Source organism: Suncus etruscus, chromosome 6 (genome assembly GCF_024139225.1).
Source record: "Suncus etruscus isolate mSunEtr1 chromosome 6, mSunEtr1.pri.cur, whole genome shotgun sequence".
NCBI classification, from domain to species: domain Eukaryota; kingdom Metazoa; phylum Chordata; class Mammalia; order Eulipotyphla; family Soricidae; genus Suncus; species Suncus etruscus.
In genome coordinates this window covers 81,017,347-81,040,855 of record NC_064853.1, presented here as the reverse complement: position 1 = coordinate 81,040,855, position 23,509 = coordinate 81,017,347, and the positions used below count along the sequence as shown (strand labels likewise).

The window sequence follows — 23,509 nt, the reverse complement described above, 5'->3', positions numbered from 1 at the left end:
AGAAATGTTCTTATGGTGGCTGCTGTTGTCAGGCATATCATCAGAGTCCTTGGTCATTGCCAAACTTTATGAAGCATGCCCCAGTTTGCAAGTCATTGCCAGAGCATCCCGAAACATGTCCTGGTTTGCACATTGTTACCAAGGTGGTGTGAGGCTTGTCCCTGAATCCCTTGTTGCCTGAAATGCCACTTTGTCACTTTTGCCTAATGCTGTAGTGAAACAAAGAATAGATTTCTTTTGCTCTAAAATGTGAAGTTCGGGATTTTGTTTTTGTTTTTGGGTCACACCTAGCCATGTTCTGGGATTACTCCTGGTTCTGCACTCATAAATTATACCTTCCCTTCCTTCCCCTCTCTTGCCCTCCCTTTTTCTTTCCTTCCTTTCCCTCCCCTTCTCTTCCCTCTCCTTCCCTTCCCTTGTCTTCCCTTCCCTTCCCCTTCCCTTATCTTTCCTTCCCTTTATTTCCCTCCTTTCCCCTTCTTCCCTTCCCTTCTTTCATCTTCCCTCCTTTTCCCCTTCCCCTCCCCTCCCCTCATCTCCTCTCCCCTCCCTCCCTGTTCTCCCTTCTCCTCCCTTCCTCTTCTTTCCCCTTCCCTTCCCCTCTCCTCTCCCACTCCCTTTCTTTCTCCCTTCCTCTCCTCTCTCCTTCCCTCCCCTCTTCTTTTCTCCCCTCTGTTCTCTTCCCCTCCCCTCTTCTCTCCTCCCCTCTCTTTCCCTCCCTGCCTTTTCCCTTCCCCATCTCCTCTCCTCTCCTCCCCTTACCTCCTCACTCTCCTTTTTTTAATTTGTTTTATTCTTTCATTACCAAGAGACAGCAAATACTCAAGTACCTTTATTTGAAGTTATACTTTGTGTCAGGACCTTAGAGGACAGGGTAGGATGAAACAACTATAATCGCCACTAACCTTAACAACCCAGTGAGCAATTGACCTTTGTAGTTCTACAGTGATTGATTATGCTACTTTGCTCTCATTGAACTCTTCTTTTTGTCCCTGACCTTCTGCTCTTATACCTTGACCTTGTCCTCCAAGTTCTCCTTATGAGATAGATAGCAGGGATTGAGTAGATGTTCTCTAAGATTTTTTTTTTTTTTTTTGCTCTAAAATACGAAGTTCAGGATTTTGTTTTTGTTTTGGGGTCAATCCTAACCATGCTCTGGGATTACTCCTGGCTCTACACTCAGAAATTACACCTGGCAGGTTCAGGGGACCATATAGGATGCTGGGGACTGAACCTAGGTTGGCTACATGCAAGGTAAATGCCCACCTGCTGTGCTATCACTCTGACCCCTGGACAATTTTGAAATGAAAACATTTCAGTGAAAGGCAGAATACCAGATGATATAAAAAATGTTTTTCAGCTTCTCCCCACTACCCCTTCCTGTAGCTTCTTGCATGAGGCTCTATATGAGCAGACCATATAATTTTATGTCAACGTCTATGCTTTTGTCCTAGTTTTCTGAAGATGAACTCTTTAAGATCAAAGGTAAATCCAACTACTCTTGGTGTACTGATTTTAAAAAGTAGAATATCTGAAAGAGGATTTTGTTGGAATCTTGTGAGTTGAAAATCCATGCATTGTAATCTATCTCAAGATCATTGCTGCAGCCTTTTATGTGGTCTGCCTGCCTATCAGGAAAGGAAGGACAGCTGGGAAAAACAGGAAAATTTAAAAAAATGATTCAAATTTTATACTTCAACTTACTGATAAAACTGATAAGACTGATAAAACTCCCCTCCCCTTTGCTTCATCATTAAACTGTCTATAAATACATCAGGTGAGGAACTCTCTGAACTCTTTACAGGAGATATTCAAGCCTGATTGATCATATATAAGGGAACTGTTTCTCTGTTAACCATGTGCAATTAATATATAGTTAACACATGAACAACAGGAGTTGAAAAATTGGGTGATCTTAATCTGAGATTTTTCTTTTAATTAGGTGGTATAAACTTGTGATATTTTAAATACATAAGAATGTATTTATGATATATTTATACTATATTTCTTTTGTAATTTTTGTCTTTTTGGTTTTTGGGCTACGCCCAGCAGCGCTCAGGGGTTACTCCTGGATCTGCACTCAGAAATCACTCCTGGCAGGCACGGGGGACCATATGGGACACCAGGATTCTAACCACCATCTGTCCTGGATCGGTTGTGTGCAAGGCAAACGCCCTACCACTGTGCGGTCTCTTTGGCCCCTCTTGTAATTTTCTTGATAAAGTTTACTCTGACATACTGTTTTGTAATAAGCCACAGGGGCATGCAAAGTATATGCTAATTGACTGGTGTGTGTGTGTTTGTGTGTGTGTGTGTGTGTGTGTGTGTGTGTATTAGTCCCAGGTCTCACACTAGCAAGGCCTGTTTGTATTTGTTAAGGCAGAAGCAACATGAGACTGTTGTTTAGTTGCCTACCTTTTGTGGAGTTCAAAAATATATAGGAGGGGATGGAGTGATAGCACAGCGATAGGGCATTTGCCTTGCACAAGGCCAACCCAGTATGGACCTTGGTTCAATCCCCACATCCCATATGGTCCCTGAAGTCTGCCAGGAGTAACCTCATAGCACCTCTAGGTGTAGCCCAAAAACTAAAAAAAAAAAAAAAAAAAAGTCATATATGAGTTTTTGTGAACTATTTGATACCCCATTCCCTACATTGCTCCAGAGCGGACTAATATTTATTTATTACTTGTTTATTTGTATTTTTTTTTGTTTAGAGTCACACCCACCTATATTCAGGATTCACTTCTGGTTCTGCATTACTAGTGACCCCTGTTGGTGGTTGGGATAAAACTAGGGTACACCCCTTGCAAGGTGAAACTGCCTTACCCTCTGTGCTTTCTTTGGAACAAGAGATTTAATTATCTTTAAAAGCTTACACGTCCAATTTTTTTTCTCATCTCTTGTTTAAATGCATTTGGAGAATGGAAACAATTTATTTCAGAATTTTGAGAATATTTCTCTATGTAGAGTTATAGCCCTTAGGATGGGCTTGGATGGTGGAGATGGAGGCCTTTGTCCTTAGGTCCCAGTCACGTGGCTCCATCCCCCATTAACCTTTAGGTCATTATCTTCAGGTGGTGGCAGCGGGAATCAGACTCACTCAGACAGGCTTCATGAGAGATAACATCTTTATTGCCCTGGCCAACATCTGTGTGGCCTATATCATAAACCTATTTAAGCATTTGCCATTCTTAGCTAGCCCTGCATCTTACTTCTTTCATCCATGTCTCCTCCAACCTCCATCCTGGCAAAAGACCCTAATCCCCTCTGTCAAAGGCCTTATCTAACCTTCCCAAGACCCTTCCCAGGAATGGGCGGGGTCTTGCAGGTAAAGATATACGTAATATCCGGGATGGAGTCACATCTCTATTGCATTTTAGTCTCTAGAGTCATTTTGGTAATTTGGAGAACACTAATCTCTGTTCACTTCTCTAGCACTGACTTATTTAGAACTCTTCCATCAATACTGCTTGATATTTTACAGTATGTGTGTGCCCTAATATGGATCTGTTTCCATCTCAATTTTCTTGTTTTGGTCCAACTTTTATACTGGTCCTTTAATTTAGAAATTATTTCATATTTTTCAACTTCATAAGTTTGGCTGAACTTTCTTTTTATTTTAAAGTTTATTAATTGATTGATTGGTTTTTGGGCCACACCCAGCGGTGCTCAGGGGTCACTCCTGGCTCTGAACTCAGAAATCTAACCGGGTCCCTCCTGGGTCTGCCGCATGCAAGGCAAACCCCCTACTGCTGTGCTGCTGTGCTATCTCTCTGGCACTTGGCTGAACTTTTTGAGTGACTCATTGAACTTAATCCTCTGCAGCACTTCTATTGTTTTTTTTTTAAATAAGACAGTTATTTACAGTTTTATAGATGAAATTAATGCTGCCTATTTTCTAAATACAAATGATAGTTTCTTAAAATATTTTTCTTCTCGTCTGTGCATTAGTCTTTGTTTCAGCTTGAGTAGGTTTTAAGATTTTTTTTCCTATTTTTTATGACAGTTTTTTCTTAGATGGAGGCAATTTATGGTTGTTTACTTATATATCAGAGTGAAACTTTAAATGTTCAGAATCAGTCTGCACACAGATGTGGATGTGGGTTAAGTTTTGAGCAATGGCTGTTTCCTTGAGGGAACCCTTGATGCCAGACCTTGTAGACTTTATTTTTTGTCAGGGTATTTCTCTGAATGGAGAGATTCCCATTCCTTGTTTTTAGACAGATATAACAGGCAAGCTTCCCTTAAAGAAAATAACCATGAAGAGATAGATTTCTATGGTAATACACATAAATGTATGTATATGTATATGTATGTATATGTTTATTACAGGAATTAACTCATGATTGTGTAGTTAGAAATTACTCATTCTGGGGCCGGAATGGTGGCACAAGTGGTAAGGCATCTGCCTTGCCTGTGCTAGCCTAGGACGGACTACAGTTCGATCCCCTGGCATCCTATCTGGTCCCCCAAGTCAGGAGTGATTTCTGAGTGCATAGCCAGGAGTAACCCCTGAGCATCAATGGAGGTAGTCCAAAGCAAAAAAAAAAAAAAAAAAAATCCCAAAAACCTAAAAACAGCAACAACAAAAAAAGGAATTTCACAATCATAGCGACAGATAGGATGTTTGCCTTGCACGCGGCTGACCCAGGATGGATCACGGTTGGATCTCCTGGCATCCCATATGGTTCCCCAAACCAGGAATGATTTCTGAGTGCATAGCCAGGAATAACCCCTGACGTCACTGAGTGTGGCCCAAATAATCAAAAAAAAAAAAAAAAAAGGAAAGAAATTCCACAATATGCTTTATGTTATGTATCAAGGAAGACAGTTAAAATTTAGTCCAAATATAAAGATTCAAAAATCAGATATAATGATGTCAGAGGGCAGAAGTGGACACATGTCTTCAATGTCCTCAATTAACATTTCCTTCAACTTTTCATTCTTTCTGGGCTCTCTGTGTATTGAATAATGCCCAAATTTGGTAACTTTTCATCCTTTCACCAAACCAAATGCTAACCGTTAACGTCTTCCAGGAACACCATCAGGAACACACCTAGAAATAATATCTAACTACTTATCTAGACATTCCTTAATTCAGACAAATGTACATAAAATTAGTCTTATAGGATCAGGGAGGACGTATCAACCATTTTGTAAATATTTTCTTAATTTTGTCTCTCTTGGTAAAATATTTTCTGTGTTTTCCTTTCATGAGCTCCATAGTTTTTGCACCTTATATCAAGGCCTTTAATCATTTTTGAGTTAAATTTTGTTTATAACATGACAGCAGATTTATTTATTTTTTCTTTTTTTGTTTTTTGGGTCACACCCGGCACCACCCAGGGGATACTCCTGGCTCTACGCTCAGAAATTGCTCCTTGCAGGCTCCAGAGACCATGTGGGATGCTGGGATTCGAACCACTGTTCTTTTGCATGCAAGGCAAACACCCTGCCTCCATTCTATCTCTCCAGCCCATATTTACTTTTTGTTTGTTTTTTGGGCCACACCCAGTGATGGTCAGGGGTTACTCCTGGCTTTGCACTCAGAAATCACTCCTGGCTTGGGGGATTATATGGGACTCCGGGGAATCGAATTGTGGTCTATCCTAGGTTAGCCGTATGCAAAGAAAATGCCTTACTGCTTGCGCCACTGCTCCATCCCCAGAAGATTTACTCTTTACTTGTGGATATCCAATTGTATCAGATAATCTGTTGAAAAAAAATTCCCAATTCTATAGATGTGTTTATTAAAAATAAATTGGCTTTAAGTGTAATGATTTATTTCTAGATTTCCAATTTGATTCCAATGTCTTTTGTGTATATTCTTGTGATAATGTCAAAATCATGTTGATTGCTGACCCTATGTAATAATACATTTCAAATAGGGAAGGATGATTCCTCTCTCTTTGTTCTTTTTCAACCTTTGCATTTTATATGTATTTTATTTTGGCGGACACACCTGGAGGCACTCAGGTTTACTCCTGGCTCTGTGCTCAGAAATCACTCCTGGTAGACTGGGGGAACCATATGGGATGCCTAGGATCAAACCAGGTTGACTGTGTGCAAGGCAAATATCCTCCCCTCTGTGCTATTGCTCTTGGCCCTAGTTTTATTATAGTTTAATAAAGTCAGCTGGAGATTGCGTTGGAGTGTACATCCCTTTGGGAATTATTGCTATGCTAACAATACTGTGTCTTCAGTTCATAAAGATGTTTATTTACTTGTTTTAATTTTTTTCAGTAATGTATTATTATTTAGGTGTTCAAATTTTGTCCTTTATAAATTTTTTTTATTTTGATATTATTTTAACCAATTTATTTTCATTTGTTACAGGATTATTCATTGCTAAGAAATACAATAGATTTATATTTTCTTTTGAGTTTTGAGCTGCATCAATAGATAATCAGAAGATGCTACTACTAACAATGCTTGGTGAACCATGTGGTGCCAGGGATTGAACCCAAGCCTCTAGCATGCAAGGCAATCACACTAGCTCCATAAAGTACCCTTTTGGCTGCATAATTCTACTTACTTTTTAATATTCATTTAGGTATTTCAATCTTGCCAATTTTGTTTTGTTTTGTGTTTTGTTTTTCTGGACCACACCCTTTGACGCTCATGGGTTACTCCTGGCATATGCTCAGAAATTGCTCCTGACTTGGGGGACCATATGCGATGCTGGGGGATCGAACCTCGGTCCGTCCTAGGCTAGCGCTTGCAAGGCAGACACTTTACCTCTAGGGCCACCTCTCCGGCCCCATTGCCAATTTTTTTTAATTAGTCCTAATAGTTTTTTAATTTTGTAGGATTTTTATTCATAAGAATATATCATTTATGAGTAAAGATAGTTTCACTGCTTCCCTTAGTCCAAAGCTTTTTATTTACTTTTCTTACCAAATGGCCTCAGTTTGTGTTGAGAAGAAGTGACAGGAATAAACATCTTTGTGCTTATTTTCTCATCCTTCGAGAGAAACTCACTGTTAAGTATAATTGTTGCTTTAGGCTTTTCATCAGGCTCTTTAACAGATTGAGGGAGTTTTCTTCCATTTCTCGTATGTTAGTTTTTCTTTTTTCTTTTTCTTTTCTTTTTTTTTTTGTTTGTTTTTGGTTTACACCTGGCATAGCTCAGGGGTTACTCCTGGCTCTATGCTCAGAAATCGCCCCTGGCAGGCACAGGGGACCAAATGGGATGCTGGGATTTGAACCACCGTCCTGCATAAAAGGCAAATGCCTTACCTCCATGCTCTCTCTCTAGTTTTTCTTTTTGTAAATCAAGATTTGCTGGATTATTTTCTTAGGGTTATTTTGGTTTGTTTGTTTTGGGGTCCACACTCATCTGTGCTAAAGAGCTACTTCTGAATCTGCTTGTTGTCTTGCTTCTGCCATGACTTAAAATCAGGCCCTCACACCTGTGAGGCAAGTGTTCTACCTCAGAGTTACATCCTGTACCCTGAATTTTAAGTTTACTTGTGTTCCTTTCCCTTTATTAGAGTAATAAGTATATTTGATTTTTAGATATAAACCAACCTTTTCTTGAAATAAATATAGCATAGTTATGACTCATAATCTTTTTTATGTTACTAGATATAGCTTGGTAATATTTTGTTGAATATTGCTGTATCTTTTGTAAGGGATATTTGTGTCAAGTTTTCTTATGATGTGTCTGATGTTGGTATCAGGAGAATACTGACCTATTATGATTTGAGAAAATTTTCTTTTGTGCATATTTTTCAAAAGAATTTGTGAAGGAAATGACATGTCTCTAAATATTTGGTAGAATAATCTGGGCCTGGGGCTGGAGCAATAGCAGAGTGGGGAGTAGATTTGTCTTACATATGGCTGACCCAGGTTCGATCCCTGGCATCCCATATGGTTCCTTGAGCCTGGCAGGAGTAATTTCTGAGTGCATAGTCAGAAGTAACCCTGCTCATGGCTGGGTGTGGCCCCAAAACAACAACAGCAGCAAACAAACAAAGAAACAAACACACAAAAAAACATCTGGGCCTGTATTTTTTTCTTTTTTTCTTTTCTTTTCTTTTCTTTTTTGTGGACAATGTTTAAATGACTCTGGTATCTTTTTTATTTTACTTTTTACATTTTTTTTTTACTTTTTATTATAAAAAAATTTTTTTACTTTTTATTATAAAAATTTTTATTGTGACCTGTATTTTTTTCTTTTTTTCTTTTCTTTTCTTTTTTGTGGACAATGTTTAAATGACTCTGGTATCTTTTTTATTTTACTTTTTACATTTTTTTTTTTACTTTTTATTATAAAATTTTTTTTTTTTTTACTTTTTATTATAAAAAATTTTATTGTGACCAAAGAGTGAATAACAAATCTTTCACAGTAGTATTTAAGGTTCATAGTGACAATGAATCAGGGCCATTCCCACCACCAGGGTTGTCCTCTTCCCTCCATCCCTTTTCCCAGCATGTGTCCTATATCTCCCCTTTGTCCCCCAGAGTACAAGTGAAAATGTTCCCCTCTATGTATAGCTTGTTGTAGATAGGGTATAAATTTTATTGTTGACTTTAGGTTTGATGTTTAAGTTGGGTCATTTTTTAATTCCACTCAATGTTTATATGGCTGTTTGGTCCTGGTACTGCTTATTTTTATTTTCCTCCACAATTCATGAGGCAGAACAAGATGATTCACATTGTGTGGTTCTGCTGGAAGAGGACAAAGAAATAAAAGATAGCAGCTACCAAAAAAAAAAAAATAAATAAATACAAAGCACCCAGCAGCAAAAGAATCACCAAATAATAACCACAACAGTGAAAAAGAAGGAAAAGAAAGAAAACAAATGAAGAGAAAAGAGGAGAAGTAAAAAAGAAAGAGAAGAGAAAAAAGGAAAATTAGTGCTGGTGTGGCAAGGTTTTGTGCCCCCACCTTTTTTTATTTTTGCATAGGCACAGTATTGGGGAAGTAAGAAAGGGAATTCCCTTGGCCTAAGAGATTCAGGGTTTCTCTGCCCTTGAAGCATACTGTCATGGGAACAACTACTGGCTCCTTACATGCTCATTACCACACCCCAAGGTCTTCTTTGTGGTGCTAGAAAACTTTCTGCTCAATTGTGGATTATAAAAATCAGTCCTCTGTTGCTAGAGATCTTGGTTTTTGCACTGGTCATAGGACATGGTCTAAGATAGAGTCTTTATGGTTCTAGAAGTTCTGTTCCATCATTGTAATCAGTCTTCTGTAATGAGTGGTCTTGTTTTTTGCTCAGACCCTAGGGTATAGTCTTTCAGCATGGTTCTAAAAGTTCTGCTTAGTCTTCGTTGTCGAAAGTTGAACCTCTGTAATTAGAGATCTTGATTTTTGTACAAGTCCTAGGCTACAGCCTAGTGTAAGGTTTTTCTAATTGGTTCCAGGATAAATTCTGCCCTGTCAGGGTTGTCACAGTCAGTCTTCTGTAGTTAGCGCTCTTGGTTCTTGTATCAAAGGATGCCATGTTTTCTGATTTTCTCTTACCATTAGGTGATGTGGTAGGACAACCTGCTCTTAGATCAAATTGTCTTTTCCTCATTGTTGGAATATCATATCAGAACTGGTGTAAGTTGGTGCCAGAGTGGTATTAGAAATTTCCCAGCAGAGTTTAGTTCCAGAGAGTTGTTGCAGGGAGCTGTATGAGTTCTATGTCTGGGATCTGAGGTTTGGGATTGGACTAACATTGCCCAATATCATGGAGACTGAGTTGTATATACACATGACACATGTTCAGGGTGGGAGGCACCCTGTGTTATAAAAAGCATGAGTTCTTATCGGTAGAAGATAAGATCTTGTTTCTGTGTATATGGTTTCCCTTTTTTAATGTGCCTATACAAAAGCGTATGGTGTCATATTGTATTGCTGGTGCTATTGTGGATAAGAATGACAGGCTACACAGTCTCTGTGCTCTGGTTTTGACCTGAGCTTTTATCCCAGGTGTGACTTTTTCTTCTTGGGTTTCTTACCATGCAGAACAAAAACTGGTGAAGATAAAGAAAATGTATATGTATATGTATATATATATGTAAAATAGAACAAATAAAAATGAGTTTAAAAAAAGAAAAAAGTAATTGAAGAAAACAATTGATGGAGGAGGCTACCTTTATATTTGGGAATAAACATCCTAAGATGCATTATTATAGAGATATTAAACATACAAAGGCAATATAGGCCTCCCAATTAGGTCTTTTGAAATATGCTTGTGGGAGGTAAAATCCAACGCCCTTTTTTTGTTTTGTTTTGTTTTTGTTTTCTTTGGTGGTCACACCCAGCAGTGTTCAAGGGTTACTCCTGGCTTTACACTCAGAAATTGTTCCTGGCAGGCTTGGGGGACCATATGGGATGCCAGGATTTGAACCAGGATTTGAACCATCATCCATCATCCTTCTGCATGCAAGGCAAACGCCTTACTTTCATGTTATCTCTGGCCCCCAAGGCACTTTTTTCTTTCACACACCTTGGGCTTGAGTATGAGACATAATTTGCAGCATTATGGGATCAGGTAGTGTCCTTGAGCTGGGGGTCTTTCTGAAGCTGAAATCAGTACCATGCAACAGTCCACATTTTGAGGGCCACATAGCATGAGTCAGCAGATGTGTTGGTTGTAGTTTCTTGCCAGGGATGAGATGTGGGACTGAGAGGTTGACTTTTCATTGAGGAGCTGGGTGGTGGTTTGTTGGGGCAGGAGGTTGGTTTTGGTGTCTAATGAGTTAAGAACTGAGGGTAAAGAGGGTTAAATAAGGAGGGATAAGGGATCAGGATTGGGGGATGAAAAGGTAGAAGGGATTCTGAAGTGGGGGGAGGGGTAATATATAAGAGGGGCTATGTACACTATAGAGATTGATTATTTACAGTTTAGGTTTGGAAATCAGAGAGAAGACCACTGTATAGAAACTCACGCACACATATAGACAGACTTTAGAGATCTATTCGAATATTATCCTCTGGGTCTTAGGCATTCCATTTTCTTTCCTAGGAACAATCTAAAATTGTGAGCATTGTGGAATGATGACTAAAAAGTATAGTTGTCGCAGGTGCGTAATGCGCTTTTGAAAATAAGGACTAGTTGAGAAAGGACTCCCTTCCAAGGGGGTCCACCGCATAGTCCCATTTATGGCCTTGGAAGGGTCTGTTTTTTCTCCCCCTCAGCCTCCAGAAATCCAGCTGCCCGGCCTTGCCCTGACGGTGTGGTCTGGCTTGTGTGTGGGGGTCCCATCCCCCTGCACTAGTGTTCAGTACAGGGGACTGTACTGTGGTTTTGGGCCACACCCAGTGACACTTAGAGGTTACTCCTGTCTATGCACTCAGAAATTGCTCCTGGCTTGGGGGACCATATGGGATGCCCTGCTTCAAATCACTGTCTGTCTTGGATCGGCTGCGTGCAAGGCAAATGCCCTACTGCTGTGTTATCGCTCTGGTATCGTATTTTGTTTTAAAAAAGCTATAAGTGAATATTTATTTCACAAGCACTTATTGTTGTTTGAATATTTAGCCAACCTATTACCTAAGTCATATCTAAAATAAAGACATTTTGATGTACTTATTGCGATTTCTTCTTTCTACTCAAGGTTTGGACTTACTTTGGAATCAGAAAGCCATGGCATCAAAGAAATTTGCTGTTAAAGTAAGTGATGCTTGTTAATAGCCTTCAAAATGATCAATCTTTTTCTAGAGTAATGTAATATATGTTAATTGAAAATTAAACTCTGGCTTACTTGTACAGTTTATTTTTGAAATTTCACTGAAACCTCTAAGTAGGTGATTATGAATTAATTGCATGTTAAAGGATGAAATGAGGGAGAAAACATATGGTTTATATGGTTATGGTAGTTTCTAATTTGAAGTGTTTTATAAGTTGTATTTTAGTCATGACTTAATCCTTAATGTTAAAAATTATTCACATTGTTGCCCTTGATTTTTTATTATGACAAAATAGCTAACAAGTACAATTGTGAGACAGGGATATAGTTTCATGGGCTTATGTACCTGCTTTGTATGCAGGAACCTCAGGTTTGATATTGAGCACCATAGTGTTCCCTGAGCACTAAGCTTAGAGTAGCCCCCAGCATTGCTAGGTGGGACCCCAAACAAAAGGAAACAATTAAAGTACATATCAAGAGCCATATAGATAGAACAGGAGTTTAGGTGATTGATTTGTATGCTGACTCTGGTTTGATCACTCACACCAAGCACTGTGACGATTAAGCCTGGAGCACTGTTGTGTGGCCTAGACACTCAGTTTCACTAAACATAAAATGCTCCATGTAGGTGAGTGCCAGAAGAGGGTTTTCTTGCCAAACTGCCTCTTGATTTCCTTAGAAATGTCATTTGTTTTATGATAGCTGATATACTCCTTTTCAAGTATGGAAGGGTTGTAGGAAGTAAGGAGAGAGCAAGAGTTGATGACAATAAATTTATTTCTAAAAAATATTTTATTGAAACCATTGTGATTTACAAAGTCCTACATAGTTGGGTTTCAGACATACAATGTATGCCAATCAGGGCCAATCCCACTACCAGTGCCCATCTCTCTCCACCAATGTTTCCCAAGTAAATCCCATTCCTGCCTGCCACCAGCCTGCAGTTTAACAGGCTCATTTTATGTTCAGATTGTTAAAGTTTGGGTCTCTTCATTCTATTGTTATTGCCTTTGACTTGGATATTTAGTTCTGTTCTTTTTTAACACCATCAATGTAACACATTTGTGTTTCTCCTCTTCCACTCAGTTTCTTTCCTTTTCCTCGCTATTGTGGGACCAAGGGTATATGATAGTAAATGCTCTGAGATGCTTTTGTTTGTATATGGTGTTGAAAGTTTCTTAAGAGTTTTTTTCTTGGAGCTGGAGTGATAGCACAGCTGTAAGGCATTTTGCCTTGCATGCAGCCAATATAGGACAGACCCCGGTTTGAATCCCACCATCCCATATGGTCCCCCAACCCTGCCAGAAGTAACTTCTGAGCTCAGAGCCAGGAGTAACCCCTGAGCGCCACCAGGTGTGACCCCCAAAACAAAAAAAAAAAAAAAGTTTTTCTGTACTAATGTTCTGTTAAGTAGAAATTCAGAACATCAAAAATTTTAAACTATAGTAGTTAGATAGCTATTTAATACTGTAGTTGTATCTTAAATTTTACCATAAGTGAAATTTTATTTAGATTTGTACCATACTCATAAACTTTGTTGTTTATTATTATTTTTGAATCTAGATGTTCTGGATAAAGAATTATTTTAGCAGTGCATGTGGGCAGTCCTGGAACAGTGCTGGGAGAGTGTGGGGGTGTTACTCCTGGTGGTATTTGTGGTATTCATGATTCCAGGGTTATGATATCACAGCTGCAAAGCAAGTGATATCTTCCTGTTATAGAAGAAGAAAATATTTTATCCTTTTACATCCATGTATTTTGATTTTTATACCTACTCATCCATATATTTTTTAGTTTATTTTTCTGGGAAATATGATGGATGGAATTACTGTCTATTCATTGGTCTAATAAGTACTTTGGCTTTATTTTAGGATGATAGTCTGATCTCTTGGAATTCTAGGCTATTGATTTATCTTGAAAAAAAAGAAAGGAAAATATTTTTCCATTGTCTTCTTGTATTTTTTTTTTTTTTTTTGGTTTTTGGGTCACACCTGGCAGCACTCAGGGGTTACTCCTGGTTATCTGCTCAGAAATATCAGGCACAGGGGACCGTATGGGATGCCGGGATTCGAACCAGCCACCTTAGGTCCTGGATCGGTTGCTTGCAAGGCAAACACTGCTGTGCTATCTCTCTGGCCCCTTCTTCTTGTATCTTATTGCAATGCAGAAATAATTTGTCAATTAGTGCTTACAACGTATGTTAGAATTTAGTGGCTTCTTTGCTGCCTTTGCTTCTAAGAAAAAACAAACAGAAAAATGTTAGTAGCTTCATATATGAGCCTTTTTTATTTTCTTTCCCAATTCTTTCAGTTGCCTGATATCAGATAAATGATATTTCCTCTTGATCCTTTTTAGGGCTGGGCACTCAGTTCAGCTGCAGCTTCCCAGATGACTGCTCAAAAGGTTTTTACTTGATTCTGGCTATGGTTGGACTCTCATTTCACTTTATTATTACCCTTCAGTTTTTGTTCTGTGTTGCTTTAATGTCTGGTATGTTGGCTACCTTTTAAGGAACAGTGGTCCACAGTAATTGTTGCAAAAGCAAGAGCATTGCCATTTGCTAGTCTTCAGAAGGCCTGGTCTGAGAAGTCTCAAATGCCACTTGTGCTACATTTTGCTGGTCAGAGCACTCAAATACTCCACATCAGGGAAGCTGCAGTTCCTAATTTGATTAGCAGCTTTTGTTCACAGGGATGGGGAGAATTGGTGGGAGGGCATCTAGGGAGAGTTGGCACCAGAGATGTCTGATTTCAGTACCATTGTGATTCTTGGTTATCATTTTTTTCTCTGCTTGTTCTAAAGATTTTATTTTTGGCCTTAAAAATAAAGATTTTATTTTTATTTTATACCATTTTTTATTTGAAAAAGAACTTTTATCTTTTTTACAGAGTTTATCTTTTTTTAAATAATATTTTATTTAAACACCTTGATTACAAACATGATTGTGGTTGGGCTTCAATCATGTAAAAGTACACCCCCCCATCACCAGTGCAACATTCCCATCACCAATGTCCCAAATCTCCCTCCTCTCCACCCCGCCCCTGCCTGTACTCTAGACAGGATTTCTATTTCCTTTATACATTCTCATTGTTAGGATAGTTCGCAATGTAGTTATTTCCTTAATTAAACTCATCACGACATAGAGTCTATCTTGCAGAAGATGCTTTTCATCAATTTTGGAAATTTTGACTATTTCTTTTTACATATTGTTTCTCTTTATTACATCTTCCCTGATATTTTTTCTATGAAATTTATTGGATAGTCTAATATATAAATATTTTTATATCCTAGAGATATATTAGCTTGTTTAAGGTTAAAGAGGGTATGATTTCTAGTTATAAGCTAATACTTGGAAGGATATTAGCTTGTTTAAGATTGAGCCTTGACGGCTGGGACCAGAACACTCCACATGCCAGGATTTCGTGGGCTTTTGACTGGTATGATGGGGGCTCTGGGCAGGACAGCTAGCCATAGGACCCTGGGCTGACCACTTTGTCCAGGAGAGCATGATTCCCCCCACACCAGGCGGGTCTTCAGGGCCACGCCTGGTTAATCGGGCCTTGGGGGGAGGGGGTGAGAAATTCCTCCCTAGGCATCCAAAAACTACAGAACCGCGCGGGGGCTTACGCCCCCGCGTGTACTTCATGTATTTCATGTATTCAGAATATCCCTTATTCTTATGTTATGTTTTCCATATACAGAATGTTTATTTTGTATTCTCCCCTTTCCCACACCCCTACAAAGCTCTTTTTTACTCCTTAACTCTCTAACACCTTCTCAAACATCACTAATCTAGTTTTCTCTTTTTAACTTCAGTAGTGTAGAATCGTAATCACAGTCCAAAGCTGTGCATTGTGTATGACAACCCCAAACTGTTTCAAGATACATAAAATGGACACGTATTTCTTTAGAATATTTTGTGTTTTTTCTCTGACAGCTATAATTCTTACTAAATGTTGTCTTATACAGTGATGATTCTAACCACTTTTTATCTTCTCTTTTTGAGCTGTTTAACAAGGAATTTTGGTGGAAGAGTCCCCCAGTTTAATGCTTATGATTGAATCATGTCAATGGAATCATTGTAATTGTTCTTATGGCCCCCATATGCGCCAATAACACCATGTGGCATTGCTTCTTATTTGCATAGGCACATTAAAATGGGAAAATAATATAAATACAAATAAGATCCTATCTAATAGAGATTGGAACACACAAACCTTGTAGTGCAAAGGGACCTTACACCCTGAACATTGACATAACGACCTGGCACAGACCTCAGAAGAAAGGGCATATTCCATTCTCCCCTGAACCAGGAAAGCCATCCACGAAACATCCAGGCTGGTCTATAACATCACCTGGAAGCAATCCTCTACCATGGAAGACCTACACTGCTCAGGCTTCGACCTGCTCAAAAGAGACTTCCCTTAACACTGAGAAGACTTAACAACAACAACGACCGGCTTACAGGACAGGGCTCCCTGCATTGCCCTTTGATTATGAGGTGAAAGGAGAGGATGCTCCACGTCCTGACTTCAATGTAAGATATGCAGATTCCAGGATCTTTAATACAGAAACATGATACCAACAACAGAGACTGTGTGAAAAATAAAAGTGTGTTGGCACTACAGACAATGTATTGGATTGGACGATCTAGCTTGCTTGGAGCCTAGACTTGGTCTTGTGCCAGGAAACTTCAGGGGTCTGGTCTCTTTGTACTTAGGCCAAGGTTATTTCTTTCCATGTTCCTCATATTTTGGTGGGCCTATGCAAACAACAATTGCCACTCTAACACCATTCTTACTGTGCTCCTTTGACTCTAATCCTTAAAAAGAACTCATTTAAAATTTGAGGTTAACTTAAGCTAATATGCATGTATATGGAAATGTAAGAAAATACTATGCCTGTAATGTTTAAGGAGTTACGTAAGTTTTATGGCTTTAGATTGCCTTGTGTACTGTTAAGAAATATTATAATGTGTTACAATCTGGGGACTTGAGGGACAAAGTAATTGTACATGGATTCTGTCTTATTTATCTTAATGTTCTTTGGCTGAAATTTCAAAGTTAATATATCAGCAAGGGGACTTCTGAGAATTATGTTTTGGGTGATTGTCCTTCCACTGTAACTTTACCTTGTCCTCTTACTTTGCACCCTTGTTCTCATAATTAAAAATAAAAATTTAAAAAAAAAAAAAAGATTGAGCCTTGGTAAGATGTCTGTTTTGAAAAGGACTCAGCTCTTGTACACATCTTTCAAAAACTGTAGCTTAGTAGGGCAGGTAGTTCTGGTGAAAACAATGGGCTTTAAGTCCCTAACATATCAGAAATAGTTCAAAGCATACACTCTGTTCTCATCTCAGTTATACTGCAGTATTGAACCTAACTTCCAAATCATACCAGGCAAGAGAGCTATCAAATTATGGGTAATAAATGAAAAGTTAGGGAAAGAAAAGGCTCTGGTTTATTAGTTGTTGCTTTCAGTGTTTTGCTTTGTGGACAAGACTCAGAAGTGTTCAGGCCTTACCCCTGAATCTGTGTTTAAGATTTACTCTTGGTGATCCTCAGAGGACCATAGGCAATGGTTTCAAACCTGGGTCATGCCAAGGAAGTATCCTACTGACTGTACTATTGCTTTATTCCCAAATAGGTTCTAAAACATTGGAAATTATTCTTCTATTTAAATCATGTTATAATTGTATCCCACCTGATACATTTTGATTAGTTGCAGGGATATAGCTGGCCAGTGGTTCCATAATCACGCATCTTTAAAGTTTCACAACCAAGGCATTGGGATCTTATTCATTGTTGAGTTTTTGATGCCTGGGTGAGCACCCAGTGGTGCTCAAAGGCTGCTCCTGGGTCTGTGTTCAAACGCTTCTTCCAGGGGTGATTGAGAGACTGTAATACTAGAGCTTAAACCCAGGCCTCTTGCTTTGCTCAACCATTTCATCTATCTCTCTGGCTCCTGGGATTCCATTTTTAGTGTCTGAAACATTTTTTATTTGCTTGTTTATTTGTTTGTTTGTTGTTCTTTGGGTTACACTCGGTGGCAATCAGGGGTCCTGTCTCTGGGCTCAGAAGTTGTTCCTGGCAGGCTCAGAGGAACATTTGGGATGCCTGGAATAAAACTCGTGTCTGTCCCTGGTCGGCCACGTTAAGGCAAATGCCCTACCGCTGTGCAGTCTATCTGGCCCCATTAATGTCTGAAATCTTGCTCTGCCAGATTATGTACAGAACACAGTTCCAGACATTCAGAGTTAGCTGGGACAACTATACTTCTGCTGATGTTGTTACCCTGTGCTCTCTCTGCTGAACATTCTTTCAGTGGTTGTATATGAGTGCTGCTTGGCCTTTTACTCTTCCTTGTTTCTCTCCCTTCCCTACCCCTCCCCTCCCTTCTCTTCCCCTCCTTCTCCCTTCCCCTCTCCTCCTCCCCTCCCCTCCTGTCCAATCCCTCTTCCCTTCTCCTCTCCCCACTCTTCGCCCCCTCCCTTTCCTCCCCTCCCCCCCCCCCCCGTCCTCCCCTCTCATCTCCTTCCTCCCTTCTTCCCCCCTCCTCCCTTCTCCCCTCCTCTCCCTCTCCTCCTTTCTGATGCGTTCAGTGATTTTTAGCAAAACTTTTCCAGTTCACTAAAACTTCATTTGTATTTAATCTGTCTTTAATTTAAATTTAATTTGATCTGAGCATCTTTATTTTTAGTGACTAATTTGTCATTTTTATTTTTTGACTTTTGGGCTTTACCCAGTGATTCTTGAGGTTATGCCTGGCTTCATGCTAAGGGATCTCTTAGAAGTATGTAGACATCATGCAGTGCCTGTGTCCAAACCAGACAGTATGCTCCATCCCAGCCTTTTCAGTTATCTCTCTGTCTCTAATTTGTCCTTTTTTTTTTTTCAGTATATTTCCATGGCCTCTTCTATTTTTCTTCATGCTAAAATATAATTGCTAATTTATAGAGGCAATATTTATCTACAAAAGTATCATTGTTTATATGCTTAGGGTTCCAGTGTTACCTCACCACATCCACCACCAAAGTACCAGAAGTTCTCCACCATGAAGTATAAGACCTTCCTTCATTCCTTCCTTCCTTCCTTCCTTCCTTCCTTCCTTCCTTCCTTCCTTCCTTCCTTCCTTCCTTCCTTCCTTCCTTCCTTCCTTCCTTCCTTCCTTCCTTCCCTCCCTCTCTCCCTCCCTCCCTCTCTCCTTCCTTCCTTCCCTCCCTCCCTCCCTCTCTCTCTCCTTCCTTCCTTCCTTGCTTCCTTCCTTTCTTCCTTCCCTCCCTCCCTTCCTCTCTCCTTCCTTCCTTCCTTCCTTGCTTTCTTCCTTTCTTCCTTCCCTCCTTCCCTCCCTCTCTCCTTTCTTCCTTCCTTCTTTCCATCCTTCCCTCCCTCCCTCCCTCTCTCCTTCCTTCCTTCCTTTCTTCCCTCCCTCCCTCCCTCTCTCCCTTCCTTCCTTCCTTCCTTCCTTCCTTCCTTCCTTCCTTCCTTCCTTCCTTCCTTCCTTCCTTCCTTCCTTCCTTCCTTCCTTCCTTCCTTCCTTTTCTCCCACCTCCCTCCCTCCCTCCGTCCCTTCCTTCCTTCCTTCCTTTTTTTTTTTTTTTTTTTTGGTTTTTGGGCCACACCCGGCGGTGCTCAGGGGTTACTCCTGGCTGTCTGCTCAGAAATAGCTCCTGGCAGGCACGGGGAACCATATGGGACACCGGGATTCGAACCAACCACCTTTGGTCCTGAATTGGCTGCTTGCAAGGCAAACGCCACTGTGCTATCTCTCCGGGTCCCCTCCCTTCTTTTTTATGCAAGGCATTAACTATGCTTTGACCTACATTTCCAGCCTTCATATTTTATTTTATTTCTGGTTTTTGGGTCACATTCTGCGTCGCTTAGGGGTTACTCCTGGCACTGTGCTCAGAAGTCACCCCTGGCAGGCTCAGGGGACCTTATGGGATGCGGGGATTCGAACTGCTGTCCATCCTGTGTTGGTTGCGTGCAAGGCAAACACCTTACCACTGTGCTATCGCTCCGGCTCCCAGCCCTCATATTTTAAAAGTAATTTATATTTTTAGTCTTTTGGGATTTCTATTTCCCCACTGTTATTTACTAAATGGATTTGGTTTCTCATTGAAATGGTTTGCATGTATAATTTTTAATTATATTCCCAATTGTAGTCACATTCTGTACTCTTGTACATACAAATATACACGTTCGCTAAGCAGTTTCAAGAATCTGAAGTCATTAAAATAGTTTTTTCTTATTATTAATTTCATGGCTTGGATTCCACTACCTTGTGGGCAGTTTAATTCTGTAAATCACATTAGAGTCTGGCATCAGCTTGATGTTTTCAGTATTTTCCACTTGTTTATTCTTCTCCCAAAGTCCTGGATGGATAGTAAGTTTCTATGTTGTTTTCTTGGGTAAGTCAGCAAAGATATTTTAAATTTACATTTTCTAAGAGCCACAATTTCTTAAGTAAGTGAAAGAAAACTCCCTATTGAATATAGATCTAGTTTTCAGACATTATTGACAAATTTATATAGACCAATGAGTATTATATGAGATATATACAAATTGAGTACTTGATTTTTGTATCAGAATTTGTATTTATTGTATGCAAAATCTGTTACAAAGAACTTAAAATTGGGGTGAAGAAATAACTCATGGGTTAGGTATGCTTTTTAATACAAGGACCTGAGTTGAATTCCCCTAGTGACTGTACTGTCCTTTTTCCCACATTACTTTGTATAGCTCTTGAGGTTTCCTGACAGTGTTACATTGAGGAGTCCAGTTTGCTGAATTGTGGGGAAAAGGTTCTGGAGGCCCATGAGAGCTCCTTTGGAGTCTCCCTCCACCATAAAGAAGAAAATACTGAAATAAGGGAATATAACAAATGAAACACCAGGAAGCAAAGATAAACTAATGGAACTACATTAATGAAGAAACATCTAAACCACAAAGGAAATGATGATCAGGATACAAAGCCAACCCATGAAATGGGTTGATTCTTCTGATAAGGGTTAATATAAAAAAAATATATATATAAGGTGCTGTTAGGACAAGAAAAAAAAATCCAACCCCATCAATAAATGGGGGGAACAGATGAACAGAAACTTTTTAAAGAAGAAATACTGATCTTCAAAAGGTTTATGAAAACATGCTGTGCATCACTAATCATTAGGACGATGCAAATCAGAACAACAATGAGGTATCATTTCACATCATAGGAACTGGCCACATAACCAAGAGCAAGAACAACCAGTGCTGGTATGATTTGAGAAAAAAGATACTCTCATTCACTGTGGTGAGAATTTAGACTGGTCTAGCCCTTCTGAAAAACAAGATGGACATTCTTTTTTTTTTTTTTTTCTCTCTCTTTTTTTTGCCATACATGGAGATGCTCAGGGGTTACTCCTGGCTATGCGCTCCTGGTTTGGGAGACCATATGGGACACCTTGAGATCGAACCACAGTCTGTCCTAGGCTAATGCGTGCAAGGCAGACACCTTACTGCTTGCACCACCACTCTGGCTCCAAGATGGACATTTTAAAAAAAATCTGGGATTTGAGTTCCCATTTGACCCAGCACTGTCACATTTTGGAATATATTCCAAGGATCCCAAAACAAAATGGAGAAAAGACATTTTCACCTCTGTGTTTCTTATAGCACCATCCACAGGAACCAAAGTCTGAAAACAACCCAAGTTGTCCAAGAATAGATGACTGGATAAAGGAACTATGATACATATACACAATTGAATACTACTTGGCAAAAAGAAAAGGCAAAGTCATGCAATTGCTGCTACATAGAGGAACCTGGAGAGTATTATGCTGACTTAAGGTAGTCAGAGAGAAAGAGACTGAGACAGAAGGACTCTTTTCTATGTGGTATAAAGATAACTAATGTTGGAATAATGAATACCCAAAGACAGTGGAAACAAACAACAGGAAAACTGGTACCAATTCATTAGGAAACATGCCACTGGAGGGGGCTGCAGAATAGGACTATGAAGGAGCAGCACTACCTATGGTGGAGAGAAGCATTCAGCTGGGAGGAAAAGGTGGTGTTGAAAGGTGGTAAAGTATTATGTATGAAACCCTATCAGCAACAGTACTTACTGCAGAAAACAGTGTAAAAATTTAATAAAAAAACAAACAAAAGCGCCTTGCATAAAAGCAAACTATTCTTTTGCTCTTTTGGGTGGGAGATAAATGGTAGAGACATTGGTGGAGTAGAGTGGACACTGGTGAAGGGTCTGGCTTGATTTATTGTATGCCTGAAATCCAGTTGTTGATATTGTAATTTCATGGTGACTAAATAAAGTTAAGGCATGGTAAAGAAAAATTATCATGTAAACATAGTATTTAGGAAGATCTTAAAAAACACCTTATTAGACAGCTAATACAGTCAGTGAGGCTATTCCTGATGAGTGGGAGTGGGACTGCAGGGTTGGGTAGAAGAAACCTGTTTCTGTTTTTTTGCATAAGGTAGAAGCAACCTGCATTTATGTGTTTATGATAAAAAAAAAACAAAACAAAACTTGAAGAAACAATGTAATAGGTTTTTTTTTTTTTTTTTTTTTTTGGGTCACACCTGGCAGCGCTCAGGGGTTACTCCTGGCTCTATGCTCAGAAATCGCTCCTGGCAGGCTCAGGGAACCATATGGGATGCTGGGATTCAAATCACCGACCTTCTGCATGCAAGGCAAATGCCTTACCTCCATGCTGTCTCTCCGGCCCCCAATATAACAGTAAATAACAATAAAATATTATTATATTATTACCTCCATGCTATCTCTCTGGCCCCCAATATAACAGTAAATAACAATAAAATATTGTGTAAATATTCATTTACACAAATTTTAATGTAATGTCTACATTTTGGATTAAAAATTACCTGAATGCTGTTGCATTATTACTAAAGTAATAGAACATGAAATAAACTACTAGTTTACCATTGACATCTCAGTTATTTGTTCTGAGACTTTTTCCAAAATTATATAAGTTCTCCAGGCACCTAGCTTCTTCAGATGACGAAGATTTTTTTCCTGACATTTTTGTCTTTAAGAAGCCTTTTCTTTTAAACGCTTTTTTTTTTTTTGGCGGGGGCGGGGGGGTGGTGGTGGTGGTGTTAAACTGTAAGGTCCTGACTTTGAACTTTTGTAAATACAATCTTGGCTAGAATTCCAGAAAATGGCAGCATGAATGAGATCAGAGTGGCCTTGGAGCCTAGCCTTTCTGGAGTTCTGTGATTACTGTCTCCATTGAGAATGGCAGCAGCAGATACCACCATCCCCTCAAGTCTCCTTAATGATCTTTTTGTTCTTTGTTTTTGGGTTGTGCCCAATGATGCTCAAAATTTGTTCATGGCTCTAAGCTTGGTGTGCTCTGGGAATCATATAGAGTGCTGGGGATCAAACCTGGGTTGACTGCATGCAAAGTAAGCTTTCTATTCACTGGCCTTCCATCATACTAGCTCTAAACCCATATCGTATTTTATTTTATTTTATTTATTTTTTTTGTGGTCACATCTGGTGGCACTCAGGAGTTACTTCTGGCTTTGCACTCAGAAATTGTTCCTGGCTCAGGGGACATATGGGATACCAGGAATTGAACCACATCCATCCTGGGTTACCTGCATTCATGGCAAGCGTCCTCACACTATGCTACCACTCCAGCCTCCAAATCAGTATTTTAGAGCTCTCAAAATTATAACTACTTTAGGGGTCAGAAAATTCTGTCCTACATACTAGCTTAATTTTTTTGTTTATTTATTTATGGGGAGCACTTGACAATGCTCAGTGGTTGTTTCTGGCTCTGCACTCAGAAATTACTCCTGGCATTGCTCTCTCGAGGGACCATGTAGGAAGCTGAAGATCAAACCTG

The 23,509-nt window shown here is 39.4% G+C and overlaps 1 protein-coding gene across 1 annotated transcript in view; it reads left to right on the top strand.

Annotated features, from left to right (window-relative positions):
* Positions 1-23,509, top strand: part of SLX4IP (SLX4 interacting protein) — a 247,744-nt gene that overhangs the window by 17,132 nt on the left and 207,103 nt on the right. Inside the window, 1 exon segment of the mRNA XM_049775594.1 lies at positions 11,563-11,618. Coding sequence (XP_049631551.1) covers positions 11,592-11,618 — 27 coding nt within the window. The 5' untranslated portion in view covers positions 11,563-11,591.